This window comes from Talpa europaea (assembly GCF_964194135.1).
Source record: "Talpa europaea genome assembly, chromosome: 4".
NCBI classification, from domain to species: domain Eukaryota; kingdom Metazoa; phylum Chordata; class Mammalia; order Eulipotyphla; family Talpidae; genus Talpa; species Talpa europaea.
This window is the reverse complement of record NC_140070.1, coordinates 101,709,764-101,733,503: the sequence shown is the minus strand read 5'-3', so window position 1 is coordinate 101,733,503 and position 23,740 is coordinate 101,709,764. Positions and strand designations below refer to the sequence as shown.

Here is a 23,740-nt window from a genome sequence, read left to right as displayed (position 1 = left end):
GAATAATTTCACTTCCATTGCGTTCTAGGTCATAACATTTCACATAGCTATTCCTTCCAAATAGAGACAGCTGCCGGCCTGATCATTGCTCTCACATCCAGGCATTGCATCAAACTCATCTCTCTCTGTGCTGCTGAGAACTGAAGGGCTCACCCTCCACCCGCCTACATCCTTCTTATATTTCTTAAAGACATGTACTCAGATGATGGCATTTCACTTACTGAGTAAGGCTGCACTTTCATTACCCTAGGCTAAAATTAAGTACATTTTTTAGGAAAAACTATGAGAAGAATATGGCCTTTTTAAAATATGTATTTAAGTTAAGTGAAAGCAGCATATGTACACTCATATTAGAACAGCTCTACGTAAAACCTAAATCAAAGAGTAGCTATCTATCAAGTGCCTTCGAGGACTGAGCACAGGGCATGTAACAGTAAACCAGACCACCATAGCCCCAGGCATATAAACAATTCGAGAAGCCAAGCAGTGAACGGGAGCTCACAGGTGTATGAAGTGTTGCAAGAGTAACACATAATTTTACACCTGCTTTCCTTCAAACCTCCTAACGTTTTTTCTCTGGGTATAAAGACATGGCAATCAGAATAGACTTTATTATACCACTGTGGACAGTTTATGGTCTAGCACTCATATTTTTGAACTTCATATCCCTGCATCCCCATCAACGCACACACTCTCACACACACACACTCACACACAGTGCTCAGTAGATGAGTCAGATAATGTAGGCAACTGCCTGCAATAAGACTAGTGAGAACACTTTTATCTCAAGGGTTTTGCTGTCAGCTAGGATCCTGTCAGCCTGCTTCCATGCTTCCTTACCACTGCTTATTTCTGAGTATGGAGGAAAAATGAAGCTCCAAACTCAGAAAGGTTTCAGTCTAGGTCCTGCAAGATCCTACTAATCTGGAGTTGAGGTGATATCTGAGCCATCTCCTTCTCCAGAACTCCCAGATGGAGCCAGAATTAAAGGAACTGTTCATGGAGTGGGATAGATAATGAAGAACAAGCCCATAAGTAGACCAAGTACAGCTAAGGCAGAGAGTTTATGCAGTATCCAGTAACTTTCTCCCAATTCTTTGCTGGTCTTTAAAATTTACACAGATGGGCCTCCCAGTGGTGCAGTTGAGTGGGTTGAGTGCAGTGCTGTGAAGCTGTCCACAGCCTCTGCAGCGCTGGTTCAATTCCCAGCCAGCCAGGGAGATACCCACATGGCACAGCAGAACTCTCCTGTCTCACCTGCTGCTCCCCTCGGCAGTGTTTTCAGTTCATCTGCCTGTTCTGCTCCCCACTCTGTCTGGTAAATTCTCTCACCCTCCCGCACCTCTGGCCTGTACCCCAGCTCTTGTGTAAAAATAAATAAATCTTAAAAAAAATAAAATAATAAAATAAATAAAATTTACACAGAAATTGTCTTTCCAAAATTGCTCACATACCACGATATAGCAGAGATATTATGCATGGATCAGACACAAACACATGTCCATATAGAAATTCTTACTTTTGTAGATTGCCAGTGCTATAAAATGTTCTTTAAAACCTATTAATGGTGGTATTTATGTCTTTGTCACATGCAGTACATTTCTGGATTTGGGAATGAATGTGCCTCAGAGGATCCTCGATGCCCAGGTGCCCTGCCAGAAGGACAGGTATAAGTGAATCAAATATTAACTTAGAGCACTCTGAATTGCAGACCTGAGGAACAAATCTTAGAGCAAAGTGTCTGGTCTCACTGTGGCTCTAACAATTAACCTGTGAATTTTGTAGGAAGTCCACAAATCATTAAGATAATTAGGATACAGAACAATAACAACACAAATATATATATTTTTTAATTTATTTCTTTACATCTTTGTTAATTTTTGGATCGTGTTTGATTTCTCCCCTCAGGTGTAGTTCTCATGGTTCTCCAACCAAGGTGCCACATGGACTACACAAAGATTAAAGTCAAATGGTGGTTACTTATAGTAAAACACCCAATCACAAACAGTGAAACTGAGGGACTTCTAGGAGGATCCCAAGGTCCAGGGCTTGGGAACTTCCCTGTAGATCCTTTGAATAGCATAAAAGAAGGCAATGATAAGAAAAGAAAAAGTCTTTAAAAAGAAGAATGCACAATGAGGTTCATACTAGTATTGGTTACAACAGCAAAAACACAACAGATATTTTGTCAAAAATTTTGAAGGGTATTTACTTCATGGCATTAAAAAATTCTCATAATATTGTGTTTCCTCTAAAAAAATGTCTTCATTATTCCAGGACTGCACATATCATAAGACCCCCATTTTGGAGGATAAAGTTAGTAGGAAATATACTAATATCTCAGCATTGGATTATTTCTATTGGGTTAGTCCCATATGGTGAGATAATGGGTGGTATCAATTTGACAATTTTCTCTAATAAGTATATATTTTTATAATCAGGGGGAAAGTCAGCTAAAGTTATTACCAGAAGAATATAAGGGCTGGGGATGAGCTGTCACCCAGAACATCCCCATCCAGGACAGAATTCCCCACTGAGCTGCTTAGTGAGGAGGTGGGATGTTTTGTGACCTGAGTGATGATATTTATTGCCTCCTTTGTTTTAGAACAACCCTCAAGTCTGCCCCTACAATCTGTATGCTGAGCAGCTCTCAGGATCAGCTTTCACTTGTCCTCGGAGCAGCAACAAGAGAAGGTACAGTATTAGATTAACTCTGACCTGAGACTGGGGGACTCATGACCAGGACAGGTGCTGCCCCCCATAACTGAGCCATAACCTCCCAGTGCTGTCCAGGTCCTGCCCTCCCAGGCTGTGCTCTGAGTCATATTCTAGGGAGAACTGCAATAGAATGAAGTGGGAATCAGGTTAAAACCAGTTAGAGTCAAGTGATAGGAGGAAGAAGGTGGAAGAGCAGGTGCCTGGAGCCTGGAAAACACGCGTGTCCAGTTCCATTTACAAACTCTCACCAGTTCTCAGAAGAAAGTTTTCCCGAAAATCTGTCCGTTCCCTAAGGATTTCTCAGTTGAGTTTTGAATTTTGGTTTACTTGTTTATTTTTGTAAATAATGATTAACTCAAAAGTATAGAAGATCCAGTGTAATATGTTCCCACAGCTGACTAGAGACATTATGTTCTTTACATAAAAATGTTGGATATTCTAAGCCTGAGTAGTTGAAAGGTCATGTATTATGGCCCCTTGTGGTTTGAATTAATGAGGTTTTTTACTCTTTAGAATTTGCCTTTGCTGGAAACCAGCATATTCATTAGCACAATGTGTCATGTTTCATGTTTGCACTAATCCTACAAGCCAGGTCAATGAACTCGCTCCCTTGATTAACTCTTATGGGGCAGGTTGGATGCAGTAGATGGTGTGGCTTGGAAAAAAACCCAGTAAGTATGTTGACAAACAAATTGTGTCTAATTGCAGGAATTTCAGGTGAGGGCATGTGAAGAGGGTTCTTACAGACACTCCCTTTGAAGGGAGGAGACTTGAGGAGGAGGGCAGGCAATCTTATACTGCCTGGTAGGAGGGACTGCATTTATCTCCACAGATTCCTCCTGAGCTACTCCGATAATGAGTACAAAAGCACAAGGGGCCATACAAATGATAAAGCTTGTTCCCCTTAATGATTAATCATGACCACTCTGGGGCCTCTCCGGTGGCGCAGCGGTTGAGCGCTGGGTTGCGAAGCTGCCCGCGGCCTCTGCAGCGCCGGTTCGATCCCCGGCTGCTCCCCGGCCACTGGAGGAGGGTCCCATATGGCGCGCAGTCTTCTCCTGCCGCCCGCTGCTCCCCTCAGCAGTGTACTGCGGTCCTTCTGCCTGTTCTGCTCCCCGCTCTGGCTCTGGTGAATTCTCTCACCCTCCCGCGCTTCTGACTGTACCCAGTGCCTGAATAAACAAACAAATAAATAAATAAAACATGCCTCTATTAAAAAAAAAAAGACTTTTGTTTTAAAAAATTAAAAAAAAAAAAATCATGACCACTCTGGAGTCAAGCCCTGGAGTTTAAATCCTGGCTTCTCTTCTTTCCATCTGTGTGATTTTAGGGGAAGTCACTACCCCTTTAGTCTCTGGTTCCTCATTTGATAATAGATAGATAATAGCACCGATTTCATAGTTGTGAGGCTTAAAGGAAAGGATGTAAGTGGTTAGCAGACTGCCTGGCACATAGTGAATACTCAATTAATATTAATGATTAAATCATCATGATGCTCAATTAATATTAATTATTATCATCATCACTATTGGCACCATAGCAGAGCTTCTGCCTCCAATAAGGGTATCCCTAGGAGGTTATCCAGGAATTGAGTGTGAGATGTGGCAGGGCTTATGTTATACTTTTCAATTGCAATAATGCTTACTCTCAATTGAGACATGCATGGAGGGAGGGAGGGGGAGAGGGGTAATTTCCTATACTTGTTAAAAGTCAAGAGTTAACTCTATTGCTGTTTTTATTACCTCTATCTCTATCTCTCTGAAATCCCACATAGTCAAAGCAAGGTAAGTGCACAGACAATTCCTGTCCATTCTAATTTCTAGCAACCTGGCCTCCATGAATATGTTCTTGCCTTTATGTCCCTCTCACTATGGGGACACCTGGACTCCGGATTCTGCTGCCTGCCCCCATTATTCAGCAATATCTTCAGCCAGCAGGAGATGAGCTCTGTTCCAGAAGGCTGAAAAGGAGCTGTTGGCATTTCATTAAGAAGCTGGCACCAGTCCCTGAGTTAGAATTAAATGTCAGTCCAGGGCAAGGTAGTGCTGCTTGGGGAGTTTTATAAACTCAGCTGAAAAACAAGGGACACTAGATATGGTTCACTCATCTGTTTAGAACTCTCCAAAGATATCCACAAGAATTTTGTGAGAATGTTCAAAATTCTCAGTGGAAAGATGAAACAAGTCCCATCCATAGGCAGGCAAGCCTTGAATTCTTAATTTGACGTTATTCATTTAAATCACAGAGCTCCTATAAAGCTACCAAAGATAATATCTATCAGGGATTAGTTTTTACAGATGATGTAGCTGATCCTTTATGTCCTCTGAAGGTGACAGTTATGACAGAGATATTGGAAAATTTGGGCCATCATAAAAACCCACATAATTAAGGAGCAGACAGACAATTGAACACAAGTCTCATAAGTAAATACCTACTCTGTGGCAAACACTTTTGGGCCATAAACTCTGCACCTTCACAACGATCCTAGGATATAAGGATAAGGAAAGTTATGTGACTTAGCCAGAATCACACAATTGGTTCTAAAATATGCTTGACACATGCTCACAATTCTATATATTACTAGAAGCTAGAGAGGCTTAGTTTACTCATGTCCTGATGTCCAAGGTCTGAGGTCCATCAGCTAGAGCTAGAGGAATAAAATGGAAACTAAGATACCTAGCTCGGCTCTCTCTCCCAAATGGTAGGTATTGTGCTGGGGCAGCACTGAAGTAGACTCTCCTAGGACTTCAAGGGTCACAGCCTGCAAAGGTGGGTCTGGTTCTTCCCTTGTCAAAAGTAGGGTTCTTCTTCCTCTACACTCTCTCAGGGTAATGACCTCTGAAAGTACTAGGGCCCTCTTTGTGAGTTTCAGTGACCCTCTCAATTTGGGGAGGGTTCTCCTCCTGGCTTGCATCATCAGAATCTTTTCTTCCTTAAGCCTGAGATCTGGATCCTGGCAGGGATATCTTTGGCTCCAGTCTTAAGATATATAGATAGTAAAATGCAAAAAAGAAAGAAAGGGAGGAAGGAAGAGAAAACAAAGACATAAATTTACTATTAAAAGCATGGACAGATAGTAATAACTTTGGAGTGCAGGAAGTAATAATTTCTTAAAGCTCTTGCAAACTAATATCAAAAAGACAAATAACCCAACAGAAAAATGGTAAAAGACTTGTACAAGTAACTCATAAAAAATGACAGCGGACCAACAAACATACAGATTCTTAACCTTAAAATAAAGAAAATACTAAAATCTTAGAATACTGTAAAAATTCTTAAAGATGAAGTACTATTTTTTCCACCTGTGAGCCAAAAATTATTAAAAATACCCCAGGTTTGTGAAGATGTGAATGATCAGACATTTCCACACACATTACAATTAGTGTGAAAATAAACTGTCCAATGATTTGGCAATTTTGATTACATATGTACACATTGGAGAAATCTGAGAGAATACACAAGGAAGTTGTTAAACTCTAATGCCTTTGAGGAATGACGGCGAAGAAACTGGAAAAGAAAAATTGTCTACCTTTCAGGACTTTTTTAATCAGTTGAATTACTTTTATCATTTTAAAGAAGAAAATTTATTTATATTTCAAAAGTAACAAACTGCCACATTCTTTCAATATATTTAGGCTTCACTATCCTCACCTTCCAGAATTAGTACCTTCCAGGATAATACCTTCCCGGATTCGTGTCTGCTGATGTACTTAGGCTAATGTTTTTCCATGGATTTTCCTGCGCAGATTTCCCACAAGGTCCTTCCCCTTCCTTTGTAGTTTTCGTTGGGAAAGACAATTCATCATTTTTTTTGGCCAACATGGGAATAACCAAGAGCCTCAATTTAGAGTGAGGAAGGGAGTGAAAAGGTGAGAAGAGTCCAGGGCTGTGGGCAGAAGTGACTGTTCAGAAGTGACATTAAAGCCCACAGATGCAGTGTACTTGAGCATCTTCCTGAGTCAGTCTGTGCATCACTTACGACATCACCCTAAGGCTTTTGTGTCCTTGTTTCCCCCCAGCTGGCTGTATAGGATTCTACCCTCAGTTTCTCACAAGCCCTTTGAATCCATCGATCAAGGCCATGTGACCCACAATTGGGATGAAGTTGATGCTGATCCTAACCAGGTAACCTGGTCCTGTGAATTGGAGCACACCATGTATCCAAAGCCTTGCATATTATATTTAAGTCAAGACTGAGTCTGAAAAAATCAGTCTTTTTTTGCTCAAACTTAGGTGGGAATTTTGGGGTTGATTGACAGATTGTGCGTGTCTACATATAAACTTGCATATAAGCCTATATCTAGGTAGGCACAGAAATGATTCAGAGCCCAAGTGAGTGATGGTAGAAATGATATAGGCTGGTGAAAATATCTATATTTCTATCAGCTGGTTTGTTTTTAATCTAAATTTACCGTGGACTACAGAACACTTACATATCTGAGAAGAGGCCTCTGATAATAGGGGTGGGAGGCTTGTTGTCTTAGTTGAATTCTATAAATCTATTGTGGTGACAGATTGGTGTCACATTTTCCTCCAGTGTAGGAATTCTCATTTATTGCCTTAAAATTTCCTCCTTTTGCCTTAGTGACAAGTGGACTTTTCCTCTGGGTATCGGTATTATTTATATACTCTGCTTCTGTAATAAGACAGACCCAAAGCTGCATTGGACGAGTCTTTTTTTCCCTTAACCTTCTGAGAACCCTGGTGTATTCCTTTGTCCCCAAGCTTAAGTCCATGTCACTGATAACAAATATAGGATGCTAGAAGACAGACAGCCCCTCTACTAATTCTCTGCATCTTGGAGACACAGGGTTTCACTCATAGCTGGGATGGTCCCGACGCTGCTGTGCAGCACTGTCATGAAGATGCCATGAAACAGCAGGTGTGCATGTGCTTTGCACAGTGCCTGGCACACAGGAGGCCAAAAACCAGGGCTCTGATTGAACCATTTTGATGGATTCACTTAACAACAGCAGTAGTAGTTTGTATAAATCTTAGAATTATATTCAGGTAATTTGTTTTTCATTTGATACTTTTTTTAAGTCCCCATCTTTAGAAAAAACTTCATATCAGCCTTCCCTGAGAATCTCTCACCTTAAAAATTGCCCAAGTACGAGTGGGTGTTGGGCCTGGCTAGTTTGTCCTCGGTCATTGGGTGGTGTTGAGGTGCTGTTTGCTGGGTAATAGGATTTGGGCATGGAATCATCTGCAAAGCTACTTTGGTCCTATGATCCCGGATATGCCACAAGGCTATTCCCTCTTTTTAGTAGCAGCCAGGTCACAGGTTTAAGAGTCCCTTCTGTAATCAAAGTTTACACAAATGCACAAATCATTCCCTCTCCCACAACACAAGGGAATCTGCTTCCCCTAGATTTCCATGGCATTTTATCTATACCAGCAAATCCCCCTAAATGCTTACACATTTGGTAGAACAAAAGCCAGAGTAATTCATCATCCCTTTTAATATCCTGCCCCGCCTCTTCTCTTTCTTAATTAGGGAAATCTCAGAGAATTAAGTACCTGCTTAAATGCTGCTGATCCTCCTCCAACAGGGACAGAAAAGGAGGCATTCAGAGTGGGGGATACATTGTGAGTTAAAAATTAAAATGTTAGGGCCTCCCCGGTGGCGCAGCGATTGAGCACTGGGTTGCAAAGCTGCCCGGAGCCTCTGCGGCGCCGGTTCGATCCCTGGCTGCTCCCCGGCCACCGGAGGAGGGTCCCACATGGCGCGCAGACCTCTCCTGCCGCCCGCTGTTCCCCTCAGCAGTGTACTTCGTCACTCTGCCTGCTCTGCTCCCCGCTCTGGCTCTGGTGAATTCTCTCACCCTCCCGCGCTTCTGACTGTACCCAGTGCGTGTATAAATAAATAAATAAATAAATCTTTAAAAAAAAAATTAAAATGTTAGCACCTCATAACCATTTCCAAATCCAGCTATTTTGTTGAAACAACTGACCCTCAAACTTGTGTGAAATGTAGTGCATGAAGCAGACCTCCCTCATGCCCCGCCCCCACCTCCACTGGCCTTGGAGCATGTTGGGAAAAGGCAGCACCTGCTCCAACCCCAACCCCCAACATCACAGAGTTGCACGAATGGGGACAAGCCAAGTCACAAGGCTAGGCTTTCAACTCCAGCCTCTTTCCTTTCCGCTGTCAGCATTCTTGTGTGGGACACAATTTGTATAGTCAACCTAGGACCCATCTTCACTTGGTGCAGAGTCTCTCCTGGACTCTTAATCCAGTCTTATCTGCTCTCCCACACCCTGGGGCTAGGGTCGCGTGTCACAGACCATGAGCTTTTCATGATTCACCTCACTCATTTAGTTCCTACATCCTCACTCATCTCATCAAGGGTCATAAACCACTGTAAACAAGCTCACTGCTCTTTCTTGAGACTCTCTTGACTCCTCAGGGGTTACATCTCAAATTCTCTAATCTCTGTCTTAGGCTTGCTTTGTTTTTTATTAATAAATAGACCTGATTGATTAATAATGGGAGTCCATCTTCCATTAGAAAATGTAAAGGATGGATATCTGTACGTTTGTAGGACTCATGGTCAGAGTAGATAATAAATTAAGCACCTGCTATATACCAGTTTGGGATGGTTGAGATGCATTTGACCATAATAATTCTTTTCTTCAGATGACATAAGGAGTCCCCATTTATGTTTCTGACAGTTATCTTAAGTAGAGTCAAATCTCAAATAATAAAATAAACAAACTAGTTATAAATCAGTAAGACAAAAATAACGTAAAAACAAAAGTATCTCTGAAAAATCTCTTAATCACCCATAAGGTATAGGATACATGGTTTTGCATTTATGGTAATAACTGCAAATTATTTATTACCATTTATGGTAATAACTGCCCTGTATGGTAATAACTATAATATTAAATTTAATTAGCATTGGTCTAGACTAAAAAAAAAAAAATTGCAGGAAAATTCCACAAATAAATGTATGGGAATTCAAATTGTGGGGCCTTTAAGATAACAATCAAATAAGTAGTGGTAAATGGGGTGCGGTGGGAGCCCCAGTACCTATCTGCCCACATCACCAATCACCTAAGCGTCTACGACCTTACTACATCTTCACAGATTTGTGGCTGTGTGGGCAATGGTGAAGTCATCTTAATTTTTAAAAAAATATTTATTTTTGTGTAGAAGAACTGGGGTGTAGGCCAGAGGTGTAGAAGGTGAGAGGATTCACCAGAGACAGAGTGGGGAGCAGAGCAGGCAGATTTACTGAAATACACTGCTGAGGGGAGCAGCCTGAGAGACTGGAGAGGTTTGCTGTACCATCAGGCCATAGTGGTAATAGTGCTGATACTTAACCCCTAGGCCACCAAGGAGATCCCCATCCCAATTTTTTATAATTTTATTTGGGGTAGAGGGGAATTAGATTTTAAACCTAAGCTTTAAGGAAAATGTGAGTGCAATGTTGACTCTACTGTGAGTGTGATGTGTAACATGAGCAGCGAAGTCTTTTTATTACACAAGATTATTATAGCTATGTCTACGATTGGCACAATTTATTTAACAAGAATCTACCTCTTTACAATGATTATTTTGGGGGTACAGATGGCCTATCCACGGATGCTAATCGTGTTCTGACAGAATCTTTCTGGTTTTGGCCTACAATAAAAATGATATATATACTTATAAAAATGAAAATGATGCAGAAATTTACAAAACACAAAATGGAAATTTCTCATTAAGTGTGCAAATCAGAATGTCCATTCATTATTTCATAAGTCGCTATATATTTTGAGAAGGAAGTTTGAAAGAATTGGGTTTAAAAGCCAAAGGTAATATAGAGGCATCAAAGTTTTGTACCAAAAGTTTCTCCTTAGTTTCTAGTAGATGCAAAACATCTAGAAACAAAGATACTTTTGTTTCCTTCCCCTTCCCCTCTGTTTCCCATTCTAACCTTGCTGTGCATTTCTCCTTCAGCTTGTGGCCTTCTCTTATTTAGAATTCCTTCAATTATCTTCTGGGTGGTGACCACTAAATGAATTTTCTCCACTATGTCCTCTGCTCATTTTCAACCTTGTGCTCACCCATTTGAGACAGATATGCCCCAAGACTCAATAGGGCTCTATGTCCACCAGCAACAACAAGGTAGTGCCTTCTTGTCCTCCTGCCCTGGAACCTGTCACCTGCCATCCAGCTTCCCTTGCCATGATACATACTTCCCTCCCCGACCCCCCACAAATTGCCCCCCACCCGCTGTTATTGCTACATCTATCCTTTTGTCTTTTTATTCACGCCTCTTGACAAGTTAACATCTCTTTCCAATTTTATGCTTCATTAATTTACCACAGCAATCTGCATTCATCACTTTCCCCCCTCATAACCTCTTCCAAATATGTACTCCAGACTTTCACTGAGAAAGTCTGAGAAAAATATATTTAGGTATCCATCTGACAGTCCTCCATGTACGGGAGCTTTGTCTTCACCTGTCACAGACCAAATCCAACACTTCATCAGCTTCCCCAGCTGCCCACATTAGTCATTTCTGAAGACCTGAGAATTACCTAATATTTCCTTTCAGAGAGCATCATGGATTTGCTCTCCTCACAGTTCTCGCTGATGCTTTCCCAGGAAAGCTGGGACATGCCTCCAAAACCTTGAGTCTCTCTTTATATTTAATCATCCAAGAATTAATGCAAGACTTTTTTTTTGGCCTGTGGACATAACAGTGCTAATCCATTAATAACACACATAAGAAGTACACCTAGTTTTGTTTATCATGCATCTTCCTCAAATTTGTGGAATCTCTGGAATTTAACAAATCTGTATCCAGTTTAACTGCGAATCTATAGACTTCAATCAGCTTTCCTGAATCAGTACTCCTCTTCAAAGGTCAGAATCTTTTAGAGTTTATCATTCTTATCACTACGACCCTTGATTGTTGGAAAATCAGACTCTTGACCCAGTTAAACCTCAGCTGAGGAAATTATCTTTTATTTCTCCACTGGTACAATTTAGACAAAGTAACAAATACCTTAGAGATAAAGACCTATCATAAAATTCCCTCTGTTTCCAGGACATGCAAATTATCAAAAACGTTTCAAAACAGTACTCCTTTATAGGGTATTTACTATCTAATTTGTCAAACTGTTGAGGTCTTACCATCCTAAAAGCCCCCTCCCTCCAAAAATGTCTTGGGGCTTCTGGCACTTTTAAGCTATTGGCCAAGTCTCTCCTATTTACAGCCAGAATTCTTGTGAAAATAATCTAAACCCACTTTATCATTCACATTTACTCCTTAACCCTTTGCACTTCATCCTGCCCAGACCACTTTATTGTGGCATTTATGTCTTCTTTGTACAGCCACAATGCGCCCCCAATAATACATGTTTTTATTCAACATTTACATGAAAGTGTCAATGCCCAACAATTCACCAGTGCAAAGTTAAGCATTTTATGTGTTCATTTCTTTCTTTCCAGTTTTTTCTCTGTACATTTATGTAAATAAATAAGATCTGGAGTCCCACATAGCCAGTTAACAAGTAATTAAAAGTGGTTCCAATCTCTATTTGCTTCTCCCGTAAGCATTGAAGAGGATCCAATATTTATGACCATTGGCAACATTTAAAAAATTCCTTTTGCCCAGTTTTTCCCAGGTTCCAACTCTCTCACACGTCAAATCCTCTCTCTTCTCACCTCCTGTCTCCCCCAAGTTCCTCAAGCCCATTCCACTGGTTCATGACTTGCCTCCTCCTGCTCCCTACCTTCTTGCCTTAGAAAATGGCATGCAGTATGTTTGCTTTGAGTAAATTTTAAAGGACTTTGACTTTAAAATGGCACAAAGTCCTCCCAGCAGCCCTTTCTCACACACACACACTTCCTAGGAGAGGAACGTGCACATAACATGGATCTACATGATAAGATCGGAGGTCAAGGACTGAAAGAAATAGAAATGGATAAATCAGAATTTTTTTTTTTGTAGCGAGAAGGGAAGGGAAGGGGAAGAGGCAATGAACACTCTTAATAATGCTAATTTGCCAAACTGTTCAAGTCTTGCCACCCTAAAATCACCCTCCCTCTAAAAACGTCTTGGGGTTTGTTATACTTTCAAGCCATTGAAATATATATTTATAAAAATTTGCATTTACTATAATTAAACTCATATAGTATTTTACAACTTTTTTTTAAATTTAAACATATCTTGTTCCTTTATTCATGTCTTTTAAAAATCCTTGAGTATAGATATTTTTAAAGGTCACATTATCATCCAATATGTTTATAAGATAATCCTCCTATTGTTAGATATATAGATTGTTTCCACTTTTGCTCTTAAATAAATCATCCATCGCTAAATACAATTATTTTCCCCTCGACCCAAAGCCTGAAGAATGGACTTCCCTCTTTTCTTTCTAAAATCTCTGTCCTTTCCTGTATTCTAACACTATCTGCAAAATAGGCGAACTCCCAGATCCTGAACTATCCTGTCTCGCCTCCCCCATGTCTCCATCGCTCTCCTGGAAGACAGGAAAATACTTTCCTCTCCTTGTGTTTCTTACCCTCTTATTCTCTTCTTATCAGCCCTATCTACTCCTTCCTCTCTATATTACTTTGTTAGGACTGCCTGACAAAGTACCACAGACTGGATGGTTTAAACAACAAAGATTAATTTTCTCACTGTACTAGAGACTAGAGGGCTGAGATAAAGATTAATTTCCACAGAAGCATCTCCCACTGGTTTGTAGATGGCTGTATTTTCACTGTGTCTTCACATTGTCTCCCCTCTATATGTGTCTGTGTCCAATTTTCCTCTTCTTATAAGGACACCAGGCATATTGGATTAATCCCCCAGCCCAATAACCTCATTCTTTAACTTTCTATAAGGACTCTATCTCCAACTATAGTCACATTCTGAGGTACTAGGAGTTGGGAAATCAACCTATAAATTTTGGGGGGAAGACAATTTAGCTCACAACACTCTCTGCTTTCTCCCACTTTCTTCCCAAATATTAAGGATTCCCATTTCCAGTGGGGGTCTTTGTTTTACAGATGAAGGATTAATTACTGTTGATAAGAAATATCCAGATTGGATGGACTAAACACCAGAGGATTTTTTTTTTAAAGATTTATTTATTTATACAAGCACTGAGTACATTTAGAAGTGCAGGAGGGTGAGAGAATTCACCAGCCAGAGTGGGGAACAGAAAAAGACTGACAAAGAAATACACTGCGCCACCAGGGGAAGCCCTCACACCAGAGGATTTTCTAACCCATTTTACTTGCCCCCTTTCCTGGCTCCTATCCCCATACCCACATGCATATACCTCAGCTTGTAGGATTATAGAGATCTATCTCACCCATCATAATTTGAGCCCAAAATTTGGTATAATCTGATAAGCCACATTGCAGTGACAAAACCAGTGGTCCTATCCCGGGTCTTTGGAAGTCATTCTGGGGCTGCCTATATTGTGAAACCTTGTACATAGTCTATTTTCCACTTCATCTCCTTCTCACTTTCTGCATCTCCCATATTTCACTTTTTAAAATCTAACAAACATCATTCATTCCCATGATATTATCATCTCTCCAATATGATTTACAAATCTCTCTCCCAACTTCGAAACCCACACTGGATATTGCCATGTACATGTCCCCACCCAACAGCTTCCTTATAGAAGTCATCAAAGTCCCCTCCAAACTCTCTTCTCTACCAACTTTTCTAGGTCTATTAGTGATACAGCCATTCCTTTACCACACCCAGGTTTGAATCCTAAGAGTCATCTTTAAGAATTTTCTATCTCCTTTTACGTTGAATCAGATGCCAAGTCAAGTACTATATATCAGAGTTACCAGGGGACTTGTTAAAAATGTAGATTCACCCAGACTCTAACTCAGTAGGTCTGGGGTAGTCTGTTCAGATTTTTTACACATGGGTTAGCTCTGAACCACACTTTAAGAAATACTGCTGCAGAGTTTGCTTCCAAAATGTCTCCAGTGTCTGTACTTTCTTTTTCTTAATACTACCTGGTTTAGACCTCATTTGCTCTTACCTGAACTTAGGACTAAGTGGCCTTCACTTTTCCAAGACAATCCTCTAAGTTAGTGTTTTACACTCTTTTTACCTAGAATTTTCTCTTCTTCCATCATAAATATGCACCCATCCAAACCCCACCCATAATTTAAGACCCATCTTAAATAACACTTTTTTCATTGAACCACTTCAATATTTCAAAGGGTATTTGAGAGGGGAATCTATACCTCCATTATCTTTATATGACCCTCAGTGTCCAGCACATCTTCCTAATAGTAGACTCACAAGTATTTGTTGAACTGATGCCCTGATAGTTCAGAGCCTATCCTCTTATAAATAGACTAGACTGCATTTCCCTAATGCATTCACTGGCATTTACCAACATCACAGTGCACATTGTCCTGTTCAGTACTTTTGGACAGCTTGATGGCTCATTTTACAGTACATCTCCATCAACTTACATTGTACTCTTTGGAGAAATGTTGGCACTATCTGCACACCAGATGATTTCATTGTGTGTCTCTTATTTTCTATGTATAAGAATGTTAAATAGGCCCTGTGCCAGGAATTATTCCTAAGGGAACATTCCTGTTTACATTTCTCTTCCAAAGTCTTTTACACTTACCCATTTCCTTGTTTTCCTCTCAGGAAGTATCCACACTTCCAGGGTCTTCTGTAATGGGTTCCCTGAGGAAAGAGATTGTCATGTTCAACTAGTATCAAACCTGGCACACAAAGAGGTTCAATGAATCATTTGAATTGATTAATATAAGGGGATTGAATAAGAATGTGGACCCTGAAGGGCCTCAAGAGGTGGGTCCCAGGAGTCAGATTGAATCATGGCAAATCAGCACTAGAGGAGCAATAAAAAAGAGTCAGATTGGATGCCACATACAAGACCAGTAAAATGAGGCAACCCTTGGCTCAGGAACAAAAAAGATCATGAGTAGACTGGGAAGCAGACTGAGATTAAGGTTCATGGTATAGGTTAATGAGAGAGGCTAATAGGGTATAGAAAACTTAGTAGAGAAAATGTAACTGCTATAAACCATAAGTTTTCTCACTTCTAAAGTACAGATCATAATTATAAAAGTGTCAGAGGCTTGTGAGAATTGTATGCTATCCAACAAATATTTATTGAATGACTGCAATGTTTCAGGTTCTATGCTAGGTGCTGAGTCATGGATGGAAAGCCCTTCGGTTTATATGGAAGGGCAAGACCAAATGGGAATCTAGGTTTCTAGCCATGAAAAAAAATGTCATTCAAATACCATGGGTCATTTTTTTTTTCCTCATAGCCTCAAGAAAGACTCAAAATAAACTAAAGCAGTTTGACTCCTCCTCACCTGTATTCTTGTCTATTACTCCCAAAGAATGCCAAAGGGCCACTCAAAGCCTAGTTTCTTCCCACATCATCACATTGCCCTTCTCCCTCAAATTGCTAGATTTGCTAAAGAATTCAAAGAGCCACTGTGTTGTTTTATTCACCCCTCACCTTCCCTAGTCTGGATAAAAACTCACCATAATGGATTCCTCCTGGTGATAGTTGCTACAATAATTCCTCATATATTGTGAACACTGTTGCCTCTTTAAGCTAATCAAAATTCTTAAATAAAAGATATTGACTCCTAATGACATATCTACCTCTACCCAGCCAATGTTGTTGAGCGTATCCAACTCATCCAATCTAGTTAAGTCCAAGGCAATTTTGTGAGGGAATCTCAGTAAGTCAAAGAATCTCAGTATTGAAAGAGATATCTGCATCATCCTGCCCAATGCTCAGTCTTCTGATGCTGGAAATACTGAGGCCAATTTGCCTTTTCTTTTCATCCTTGAGTTTGCATTTCAAATCTTGATCATTAAATGTTGCTCCTGGTTCTCTGTTTTTTTTTTCTTCATTGTAAACTTAAAGAATTTTTAACCCTGACTTCAACTCCCTTGAAGATGCTTTATTTCTCTTTATTTTAATTGCAGCAGTGTCACATTTGCTTTCAAAAATATTTTTGATCACCTCACTGCTAGTAAGTAAATGTTTATTTTCCAACAGAATTTGCAAAATACAGCTACAAAACAAGTGAGGCAATGGGACTGAAAGGAGAAATAGACACAAGGATGGTTGAAAACTTCAACACCTTTTCCTTAACAGTTGATAAAACAACCAGACAGAAAATCAAAATCATATAGAAAAACTGAGGGTTTTTCATGTGCATAAAGAATTGACTTACATTAAAAAAAAATCTTTAAACTTTTAGAAACATTTCTCGATTTACTAGTTATTGACTAGATATTATATTCACTTCCAAAAATTTTACAAATTTGCTTTAGTCTTATTCTTTGATGTATTTGCAATGTTCTCAGTGCTTTATATTTATAGTCATCCAATCACCCAACAAATAATCATTAACATCCACAATAGTCCAGATACTACAAATAGCATTGTTTTTGAAATGTCTAATAATTAAATTCTAATTATTTAATATTAGAGTTAATATTTAATAATATAAAGCATAAATAAAATAAACTTTAAAAGTTATAATACTGTCACTCAACAAGCATTCTTTATTACTTTCAGAAGCTTTTTTCCAAAGAGAATAATGAAATTAGTTTTCATCTGCACTCCATTGTTACAGGGAAAAATAATTTAAAAGTCCACAACCCAGAGAAAATAAATAACTTGTTTTGGGTCACAGAATAAATGGGTTTGAGGTAGTAGCAGAGTCCAGACCTCCTGGTTCAGCGCAATACACAGCCCCCTTGGGCTGACTTCAGATCAGAGGGCTTCTATATCACAGCATGAAATTAAGCTGAACCCCTGGATTTAGCAGAAGTTACTCTCCTCTACTCTATGAACTTTCCTGTTCATCCTCTCTCCAACTTTCCCTCCTAACATTCAACAAGCTATCACACCAAAGCTCCTGATCAAAATTTCTTGCCTGAAATTCAAAAGCTTGCTCCTTCTTGTAGATACTGAGTTTATCAGAACCACCTTGGTATCTTCATTATCCTTCATGATATTCTAAATATGTCTTGTGCAATCTGTTGCCATCAAACTCAGCAGATAAATTACTCCTTTTCCTACACCGTATCTATCATTTTGACAGGCTTTTTTTTTTTTCAAAATAGAAAAGGTTATTCAAGGCGCTGCCTCATCCAGGATATGGGCCTTATTAAAGGCTGCCCCCTACATAAGCACCTGGGTACACTGCTCCAAGCTCTGTATCTTGGGTTCATTTTTTCCCACTCACAGAAGTTACACCTCTCTTCTGGGGGCCAGAACATCATTTCTACCCATATCAAGTGTTTTAACTTCAGGAGATGTACAAATGTACAAAGGTGTTATTTTTTGCATCAAAACAAGCAGGATCATTCTTTCTCTCTCTCTCTCTCTCTCTCTCTCTCTCTCTCTCTCTCTCTCTCCAGTCCCTACACTGCCCCCCAATCCTCTTCCCTCCCAACCCCTCTCCTTTCTTCTTTCTCTTCTCTTGCCCTCCTTCCTTTCTTCCTTAGATTTGTAAATGCATAGACTTGTATTATTTAAACATCCTTACTATTTGATAACAGGATGTCACTGTCACAACTGACTCAAGATACCACAATTTGATTGATTGACTGGTGGCTTGCTTGCTTGCTTGCTTGGCTGAGTAGACTTTTCTGAATATGATACTTTGTTCAGCAATACAAGAATTACAGAATTTCTGTATTGGGTGTGCACATTAGAAGGGCTTTGATAAAAGAGTTTTATAAAATGCTGATGCGTAGGTCCACCTTCACAGTCTGATTTAATTTGGTGTTGGTTCTCAAAGACTCCAGATGATTCTCATGGTGAGCCAGAACTCAGAATCTCTGAAAGATCTAAGGTTTCCCAGGCATCGATTTGATATTTAAATCCTTTCCACTGGGAAATCTAAAATTATGACTGTTCTTGGAACCAAGATTCTAGATAGTATTATCTTCCACACAGTCTTCCTGGATATATAAACGCTGCATTGCTACTGTAGAGTGAAGCAGCAGGTAATGGTTAGTAATTGACAAGAACCTCCTATTAAAAAGCCAGCAGAGCTTAACAGTGCTTAGCTAATGTCAGGGGCATATCCCCCTAGATCAGTGGTTCTCAACCAGGGGAGATCTTTCCCTTCAGTGACATTTAACAAATATGGAGACATTTTTGGTTGTTACAACTTTAGGAAGTGCTACTGGCATCTAGTGAATAGAAGTCAGGGATGCTGCTAAACATTTGCAATGCACAGGACATCCGCCACAACAGAGCATTATCTGCTACAAAATATCAATTGTACCAAAGATGAGAAACCCTTTTTTAGATCCTTGGTCTCAGGTCCTCCTTCCTTTTTCCCCAGGAAATGTCATTCTTGGGAATGGAATTAATCCTAAATCTTGTCCTTCTTTCTGAAACATAATTTTAACATGTTTTTTTCAAATCAACATTATACATTCTTTTAAAGTAGTCCCAGAATGTGATAATCCTGCTGTGCTTTTAAGACATAGAGACTGTTGCCTTATTGTGTTTATCAGGGCAGCAGTCCAGCTCCAGCTCCTCCCTTTCCATGTACTGCATCCTTCCCATCTGGCTGCCTCCTGAAACACTGAATGAACCAGCTCACCACCTAATGGATGCACTGCCTGCCTGCCTTGACCAGGTGCTGCAGCCAGTAGAGCCAGCTCTTGGGGTGCAGGCCACCCCATGAGATGTGTCCTGAGGCTGCTAGGTTTACCAGCTGCCAGGCTGGCTGCAGCAGGCCTGCTGCCAAGTTGATTAATAAGTGCTGGGCTGACACTTTGAGTAGAGCCTGGACCTGCTGGTTTCTCTCCCCACTTCCTTAGATCATTTCATTATTAAATTAAAGATTGTTGTGATTTAAACTGAACCATCAGGCAGCCTGGGGACAAACGCAGGGTTTGGTGAAGAAAGCTGAATCTGGCATTGCATTTACCAAATCCATTCTCAGCTGGGTATTTTTCTTTTTCCTTAAAGAAATAATTCAAAATTCCAAGTGCTGGAAGCAGAAGTAGAACCTTCCCCTGCAGTGTCAGGAGCCCACACAGAGAGGCTGGCATGCCAGGAAAGGGAACTGATTATAAATAGCATGAAAAGCAGCATCAGTCAAATCTCACTGATGTGCCTGAGCAAAATGTTAATGGAAACAAACAGCTCCTGAAATAAGAAGTTATGATCTTTTTATTTTTGTAATGTAAATGGCTAAAGAACAAAAGCTATGTGTGTGTGTGCACGCACACACACACATACAGCACAGAACACAGCAGAGCCCCTTTAAGGAAATGATGGATGATTATTAACTTTAAAATATCAAAATCACACTCAGAGCCTCACAGAGGGAGCAGCTGTCCTTTTTCTGGATAATCGATGCTATTTATTTAGAAGGTCTATGGTTTCCCCTTGTGGAATAATTTTCCTGTATTTTTTTTTTCCAGCTTAGATGGAAACCATTTGAGATTCCAAAAACATCTCAGAAGAAAGTGGACTTCGTGAGTGTAAGTCAATACCATACACACCTTTCCTCTGTTCTCCTCTTCCACATGAGTGATGCAGCACTCCAGGCCGAATGCCAAGCAGAAGCGGCCTTAGCGGCCGGAAGCAGAGACAGCACCACCTGTCTCCGCTTGCAGGGCTGGCCGAGGGACATCTTTCTTACAGGCACCAGATGGCCCCTGACACCAAAGGGCACTCAGGAGATATTTACACATCTCCGAATGACCAATGGAAATTGAGCATCTACTGCAGGTTCCTTTCTGGGGAGCTACAATAGGGGTTTGTAGCTATTTTATTCCATGGGCTCTTTGGATAAGCAGGTGAAGCCTGCATTTTTAAATGCATAAAATTACACAAAATTATAAAGAAGCCAATTGTATTGAAATGCAATGATAAAATATTAATATAACAAATTTGGTAATCGACCATCCCAAAACGAGTTTTTGGCAAGAGGTTTGTTTCATGGGAGGCTTCAGATGTTGGGTGAAAGTTGTGTTTGATGCTTATATATAAACTTATTTCTGTAAGAGTCTATTCCAGGAAGACCTAACCCTCTTATTGGATTGGCGAAGGCAGAAGTACCTTTGTTTTCCCCAGTAAATGTCCTAGTTAACTTCCCTTTCTTCCCCCAACTCCCCCTGTCTTAGTTAAGCTATTTAAGATGGTGTCTAAAGTCACATGGGTGAGTCATGCTGGGTCTCTCCAGGCATACAGTGGGTATACATGTTATTATTAAACTTCTATATGGCTTTCTCTCTTATCAAAAAAAGTTTTGGTTGGTTTATAGTAACATACATGCTTCCTTATAAGTGCACTCAATCACAAGATGTAGGAACAGATCTAATAATATTTTGGGATATTGGAACAACTATAAAGTGATAAGAAAGACATATGATTTCTATCAGTGACAAGGTTATAGGCACTTCCAATACTACTGTGGCTGGTTGCTTATATGTATATTAATTGAAAGAAATGAGAAATTTCAAATTAGTGAAAATAAACATATTTTTCTCTCACCCAAGTTCAAGAATGCCCCAAAATGGACGTATGGGTTAGGATAGCATCAATTCAGGGTGGCTACTCTAGTTAGTACAATGCTGATTAGAAGTTCTGCTTGATAGCTATGGGCACTGGGAGTATTGGAGTACCTGCACTCAGGGCAAGGAGTATATGGAGGAAGAGTAGGAGGAGGAGGAGGGTAGCTGCAAGGGGGTGGGACTCAGAGAAGCCTGGGAAAGTTTCTGCAGACGAACCTCGGCTCACAGATTACTTACCGGGAGACTTAGTGCCCAAGCACAGGCCAAATTGTTGGATCACACTAAATTCCTTATTCATCCTAGTGATCCAAACCCTGTGTTGACTCATTTAAATAGACCACAAACTTGCAGACTGAGTTCAAATATATAAAGAAATTCCTCATCTTGTATGAATAATGAATATAAGGAGGAGCAGAGCTCCTTCCTTTTGGGCACTCCATCTTCAGGTTTGGCGTTGAGGACTGATTTGAGATGACCCATGTGTTAAGCTTCCTTGGAATGTGGATATCAATTATAGTTGGTCAGAATGATTTTCTCTCTCCTGTTCTGGAGAGATTAGTGCTGACCCTATTTATAAGCAGATGGCTGTCCACATGTTGAGATATATTTAAAGGATATTATTTAGTCCCTATTGCTGCAACTTTCCTCCCCAAGCCTCCTAGGAACCTGATTTTACCTTCAAAGGAAACTCTCCTTCAGGTTGATCATAAGCACCAAACTGATAAATGTCAAGTAATGAACTGATCCTTGTAAGGTGATCTGATGTGGCCATTAAGGCAATCCAGACATAGGGCCATGGCTGGCAACTAGGATGAGCCACTGTCCACCAAACATAGGTCAGTAAATCCTGGCCTCCCTAGAGCAGCCTGGATCCCAAATGTCCCGGTGATTACTAACAGAAGAACATAGCTCATCTTCGTGGTCTCAGAGGCCATGAGGAGTGCTGGTCTGGGCACTATTCACACTCATCCTTCCTTCTCCTGTGGGTCTCTCTCAGGGTCTACACACCTTGTGTGGAGCTGGAGACATCAAGTCTTGCAATGGGCTTGCTGTCCACATTTTCCTCTGCAACACCTCCATGGTGAACAGGTAAGAGCTCAGTGGGAGGATGTCCCTGTTCTCCAGGGCTGGAGACCAGAGGTTTTGTTTTGTCTTTTTCTCAAACCATGTTGATATACCTTTATTAATAATGACAATTAAATGAACACAGTTGACCTGCTGTCTCCATGGGCTCCACAGCCTCAGATTCAACAAACTGCAAATGGAAGATTCCTGCCATGGAGTTAGGCCTACACTGGATTCTTCTGTGCTAAACATGTACAGACTCTTTCTTGTCATTTATACGTAAACAACACAGCTATTTATGTAGCTTTTACATTTTATTAGGTATGAAATGGTACAGGAGGTGTGCATAGGCTAGATGAAGCACTATGCAATTTTATGTGAGAGACATCTGAAGATTTGAATGTCCATTTGCATCCTGGAACCAACCCCCTGTGGATACCAAAGATGCGTATCTCTTGGCTGACTCCTGTGACATAAATAAGAATGTCACATCACAATGCAAATAGAAAAGGCATGATGGGGCACTGGGAAGCAGGAGTAGTACAAGAGGCATTGGACTTTAACCAGGTTTCAGTCAAAATACTCTAAAGTTCTTGAGATTCCCAGGACTGTAAGTGAGTCCAAAGCCATACTGGATGAGCCACCATTAAGGCCACTTAATGGAGCCTGGCTGACCTGTTAGATTTTGGCTTTAGCAGATAATTGTGTAAGCTTATAGATCCTACATGAGGAGCTTACCTACTGAATTTTTTTAAAATTAGAAAAGCATTAATAAATGGCATTCCTGACTTTTCTTTGGGAAGCAGAATATCATAGCTGGTTCTTACTGGAATCAGACCTTAGTGCCCAAAGCTCAATTCTGTTCTTCCAGGATGAGTGAAGGTGGGCAAATATTTAACCTCTCTGGATCATGAATCAGGGTCAAGATCCCAGACCTATGACAAGCTACTGAATGTCCTTTTGGTCCAACCTCATATCAGTCCACCTCCTCTCTTTACACTTAAGTCACACCATCTTCCATTCAGTTCTTTTAGTCTGCCATGTGTTGTTCTGCCTCAGAGCATTTGCGCATGCTATTCTTTCTGCCTGAAATCTACCCTCTCCCCAATCCTTGCCTTCTATATGACCTTTAGATCTCAAGTCAAATATCCCTTCTTCAGGGAAGCCTTTACTGACATCTCAGAATAGATCAGGCGCATTATTCTTTCATTCCCCTTAACTTGATTTTGATTGTGCCATTGCCATTTGCAGTGATATAGTTCTCTATGTGATTGCTGTCTGACTTCCTACTTGACTCTAAACTGCATGTGGGTAGAGAGATTGGGTCATTTTGTCTACCTTTTCTTACCCAAAATGAAGCCTGGCACATGGTGGGTACTAAACAATTTGTGAGGTGAATTATTTTGTCTGGATTGTGT

The 23,740-nt window shown here is 40.3% G+C and overlaps 1 protein-coding gene across 1 annotated transcript in view; it reads left to right on the top strand.

The window, feature by feature from the left end:
- Positions 1-1,589: 1,589 nt before the first annotated feature.
- Positions 1,590-23,740, top strand: part of HGD (homogentisate 1,2-dioxygenase) — a gene marked incomplete at both ends in the record, with an annotated part of 40,135 nt that continues 17,984 nt past the window's right edge. Inside the window, 5 exons of the mRNA XM_084232674.1 lie at positions 1,590-1,667; positions 2,606-2,694; positions 6,738-6,843; positions 20,163-20,222; positions 22,255-22,346. Coding sequence (XP_084088800.1) covers positions 1,590-1,667; positions 2,606-2,694; positions 6,738-6,843; positions 20,163-20,222; positions 22,255-22,346 — 425 coding nt within the window. The remainder of the gene's footprint in view (positions 1,668-2,605; positions 2,695-6,737; positions 6,844-20,162; positions 20,223-22,254; positions 22,347-23,740) is intronic.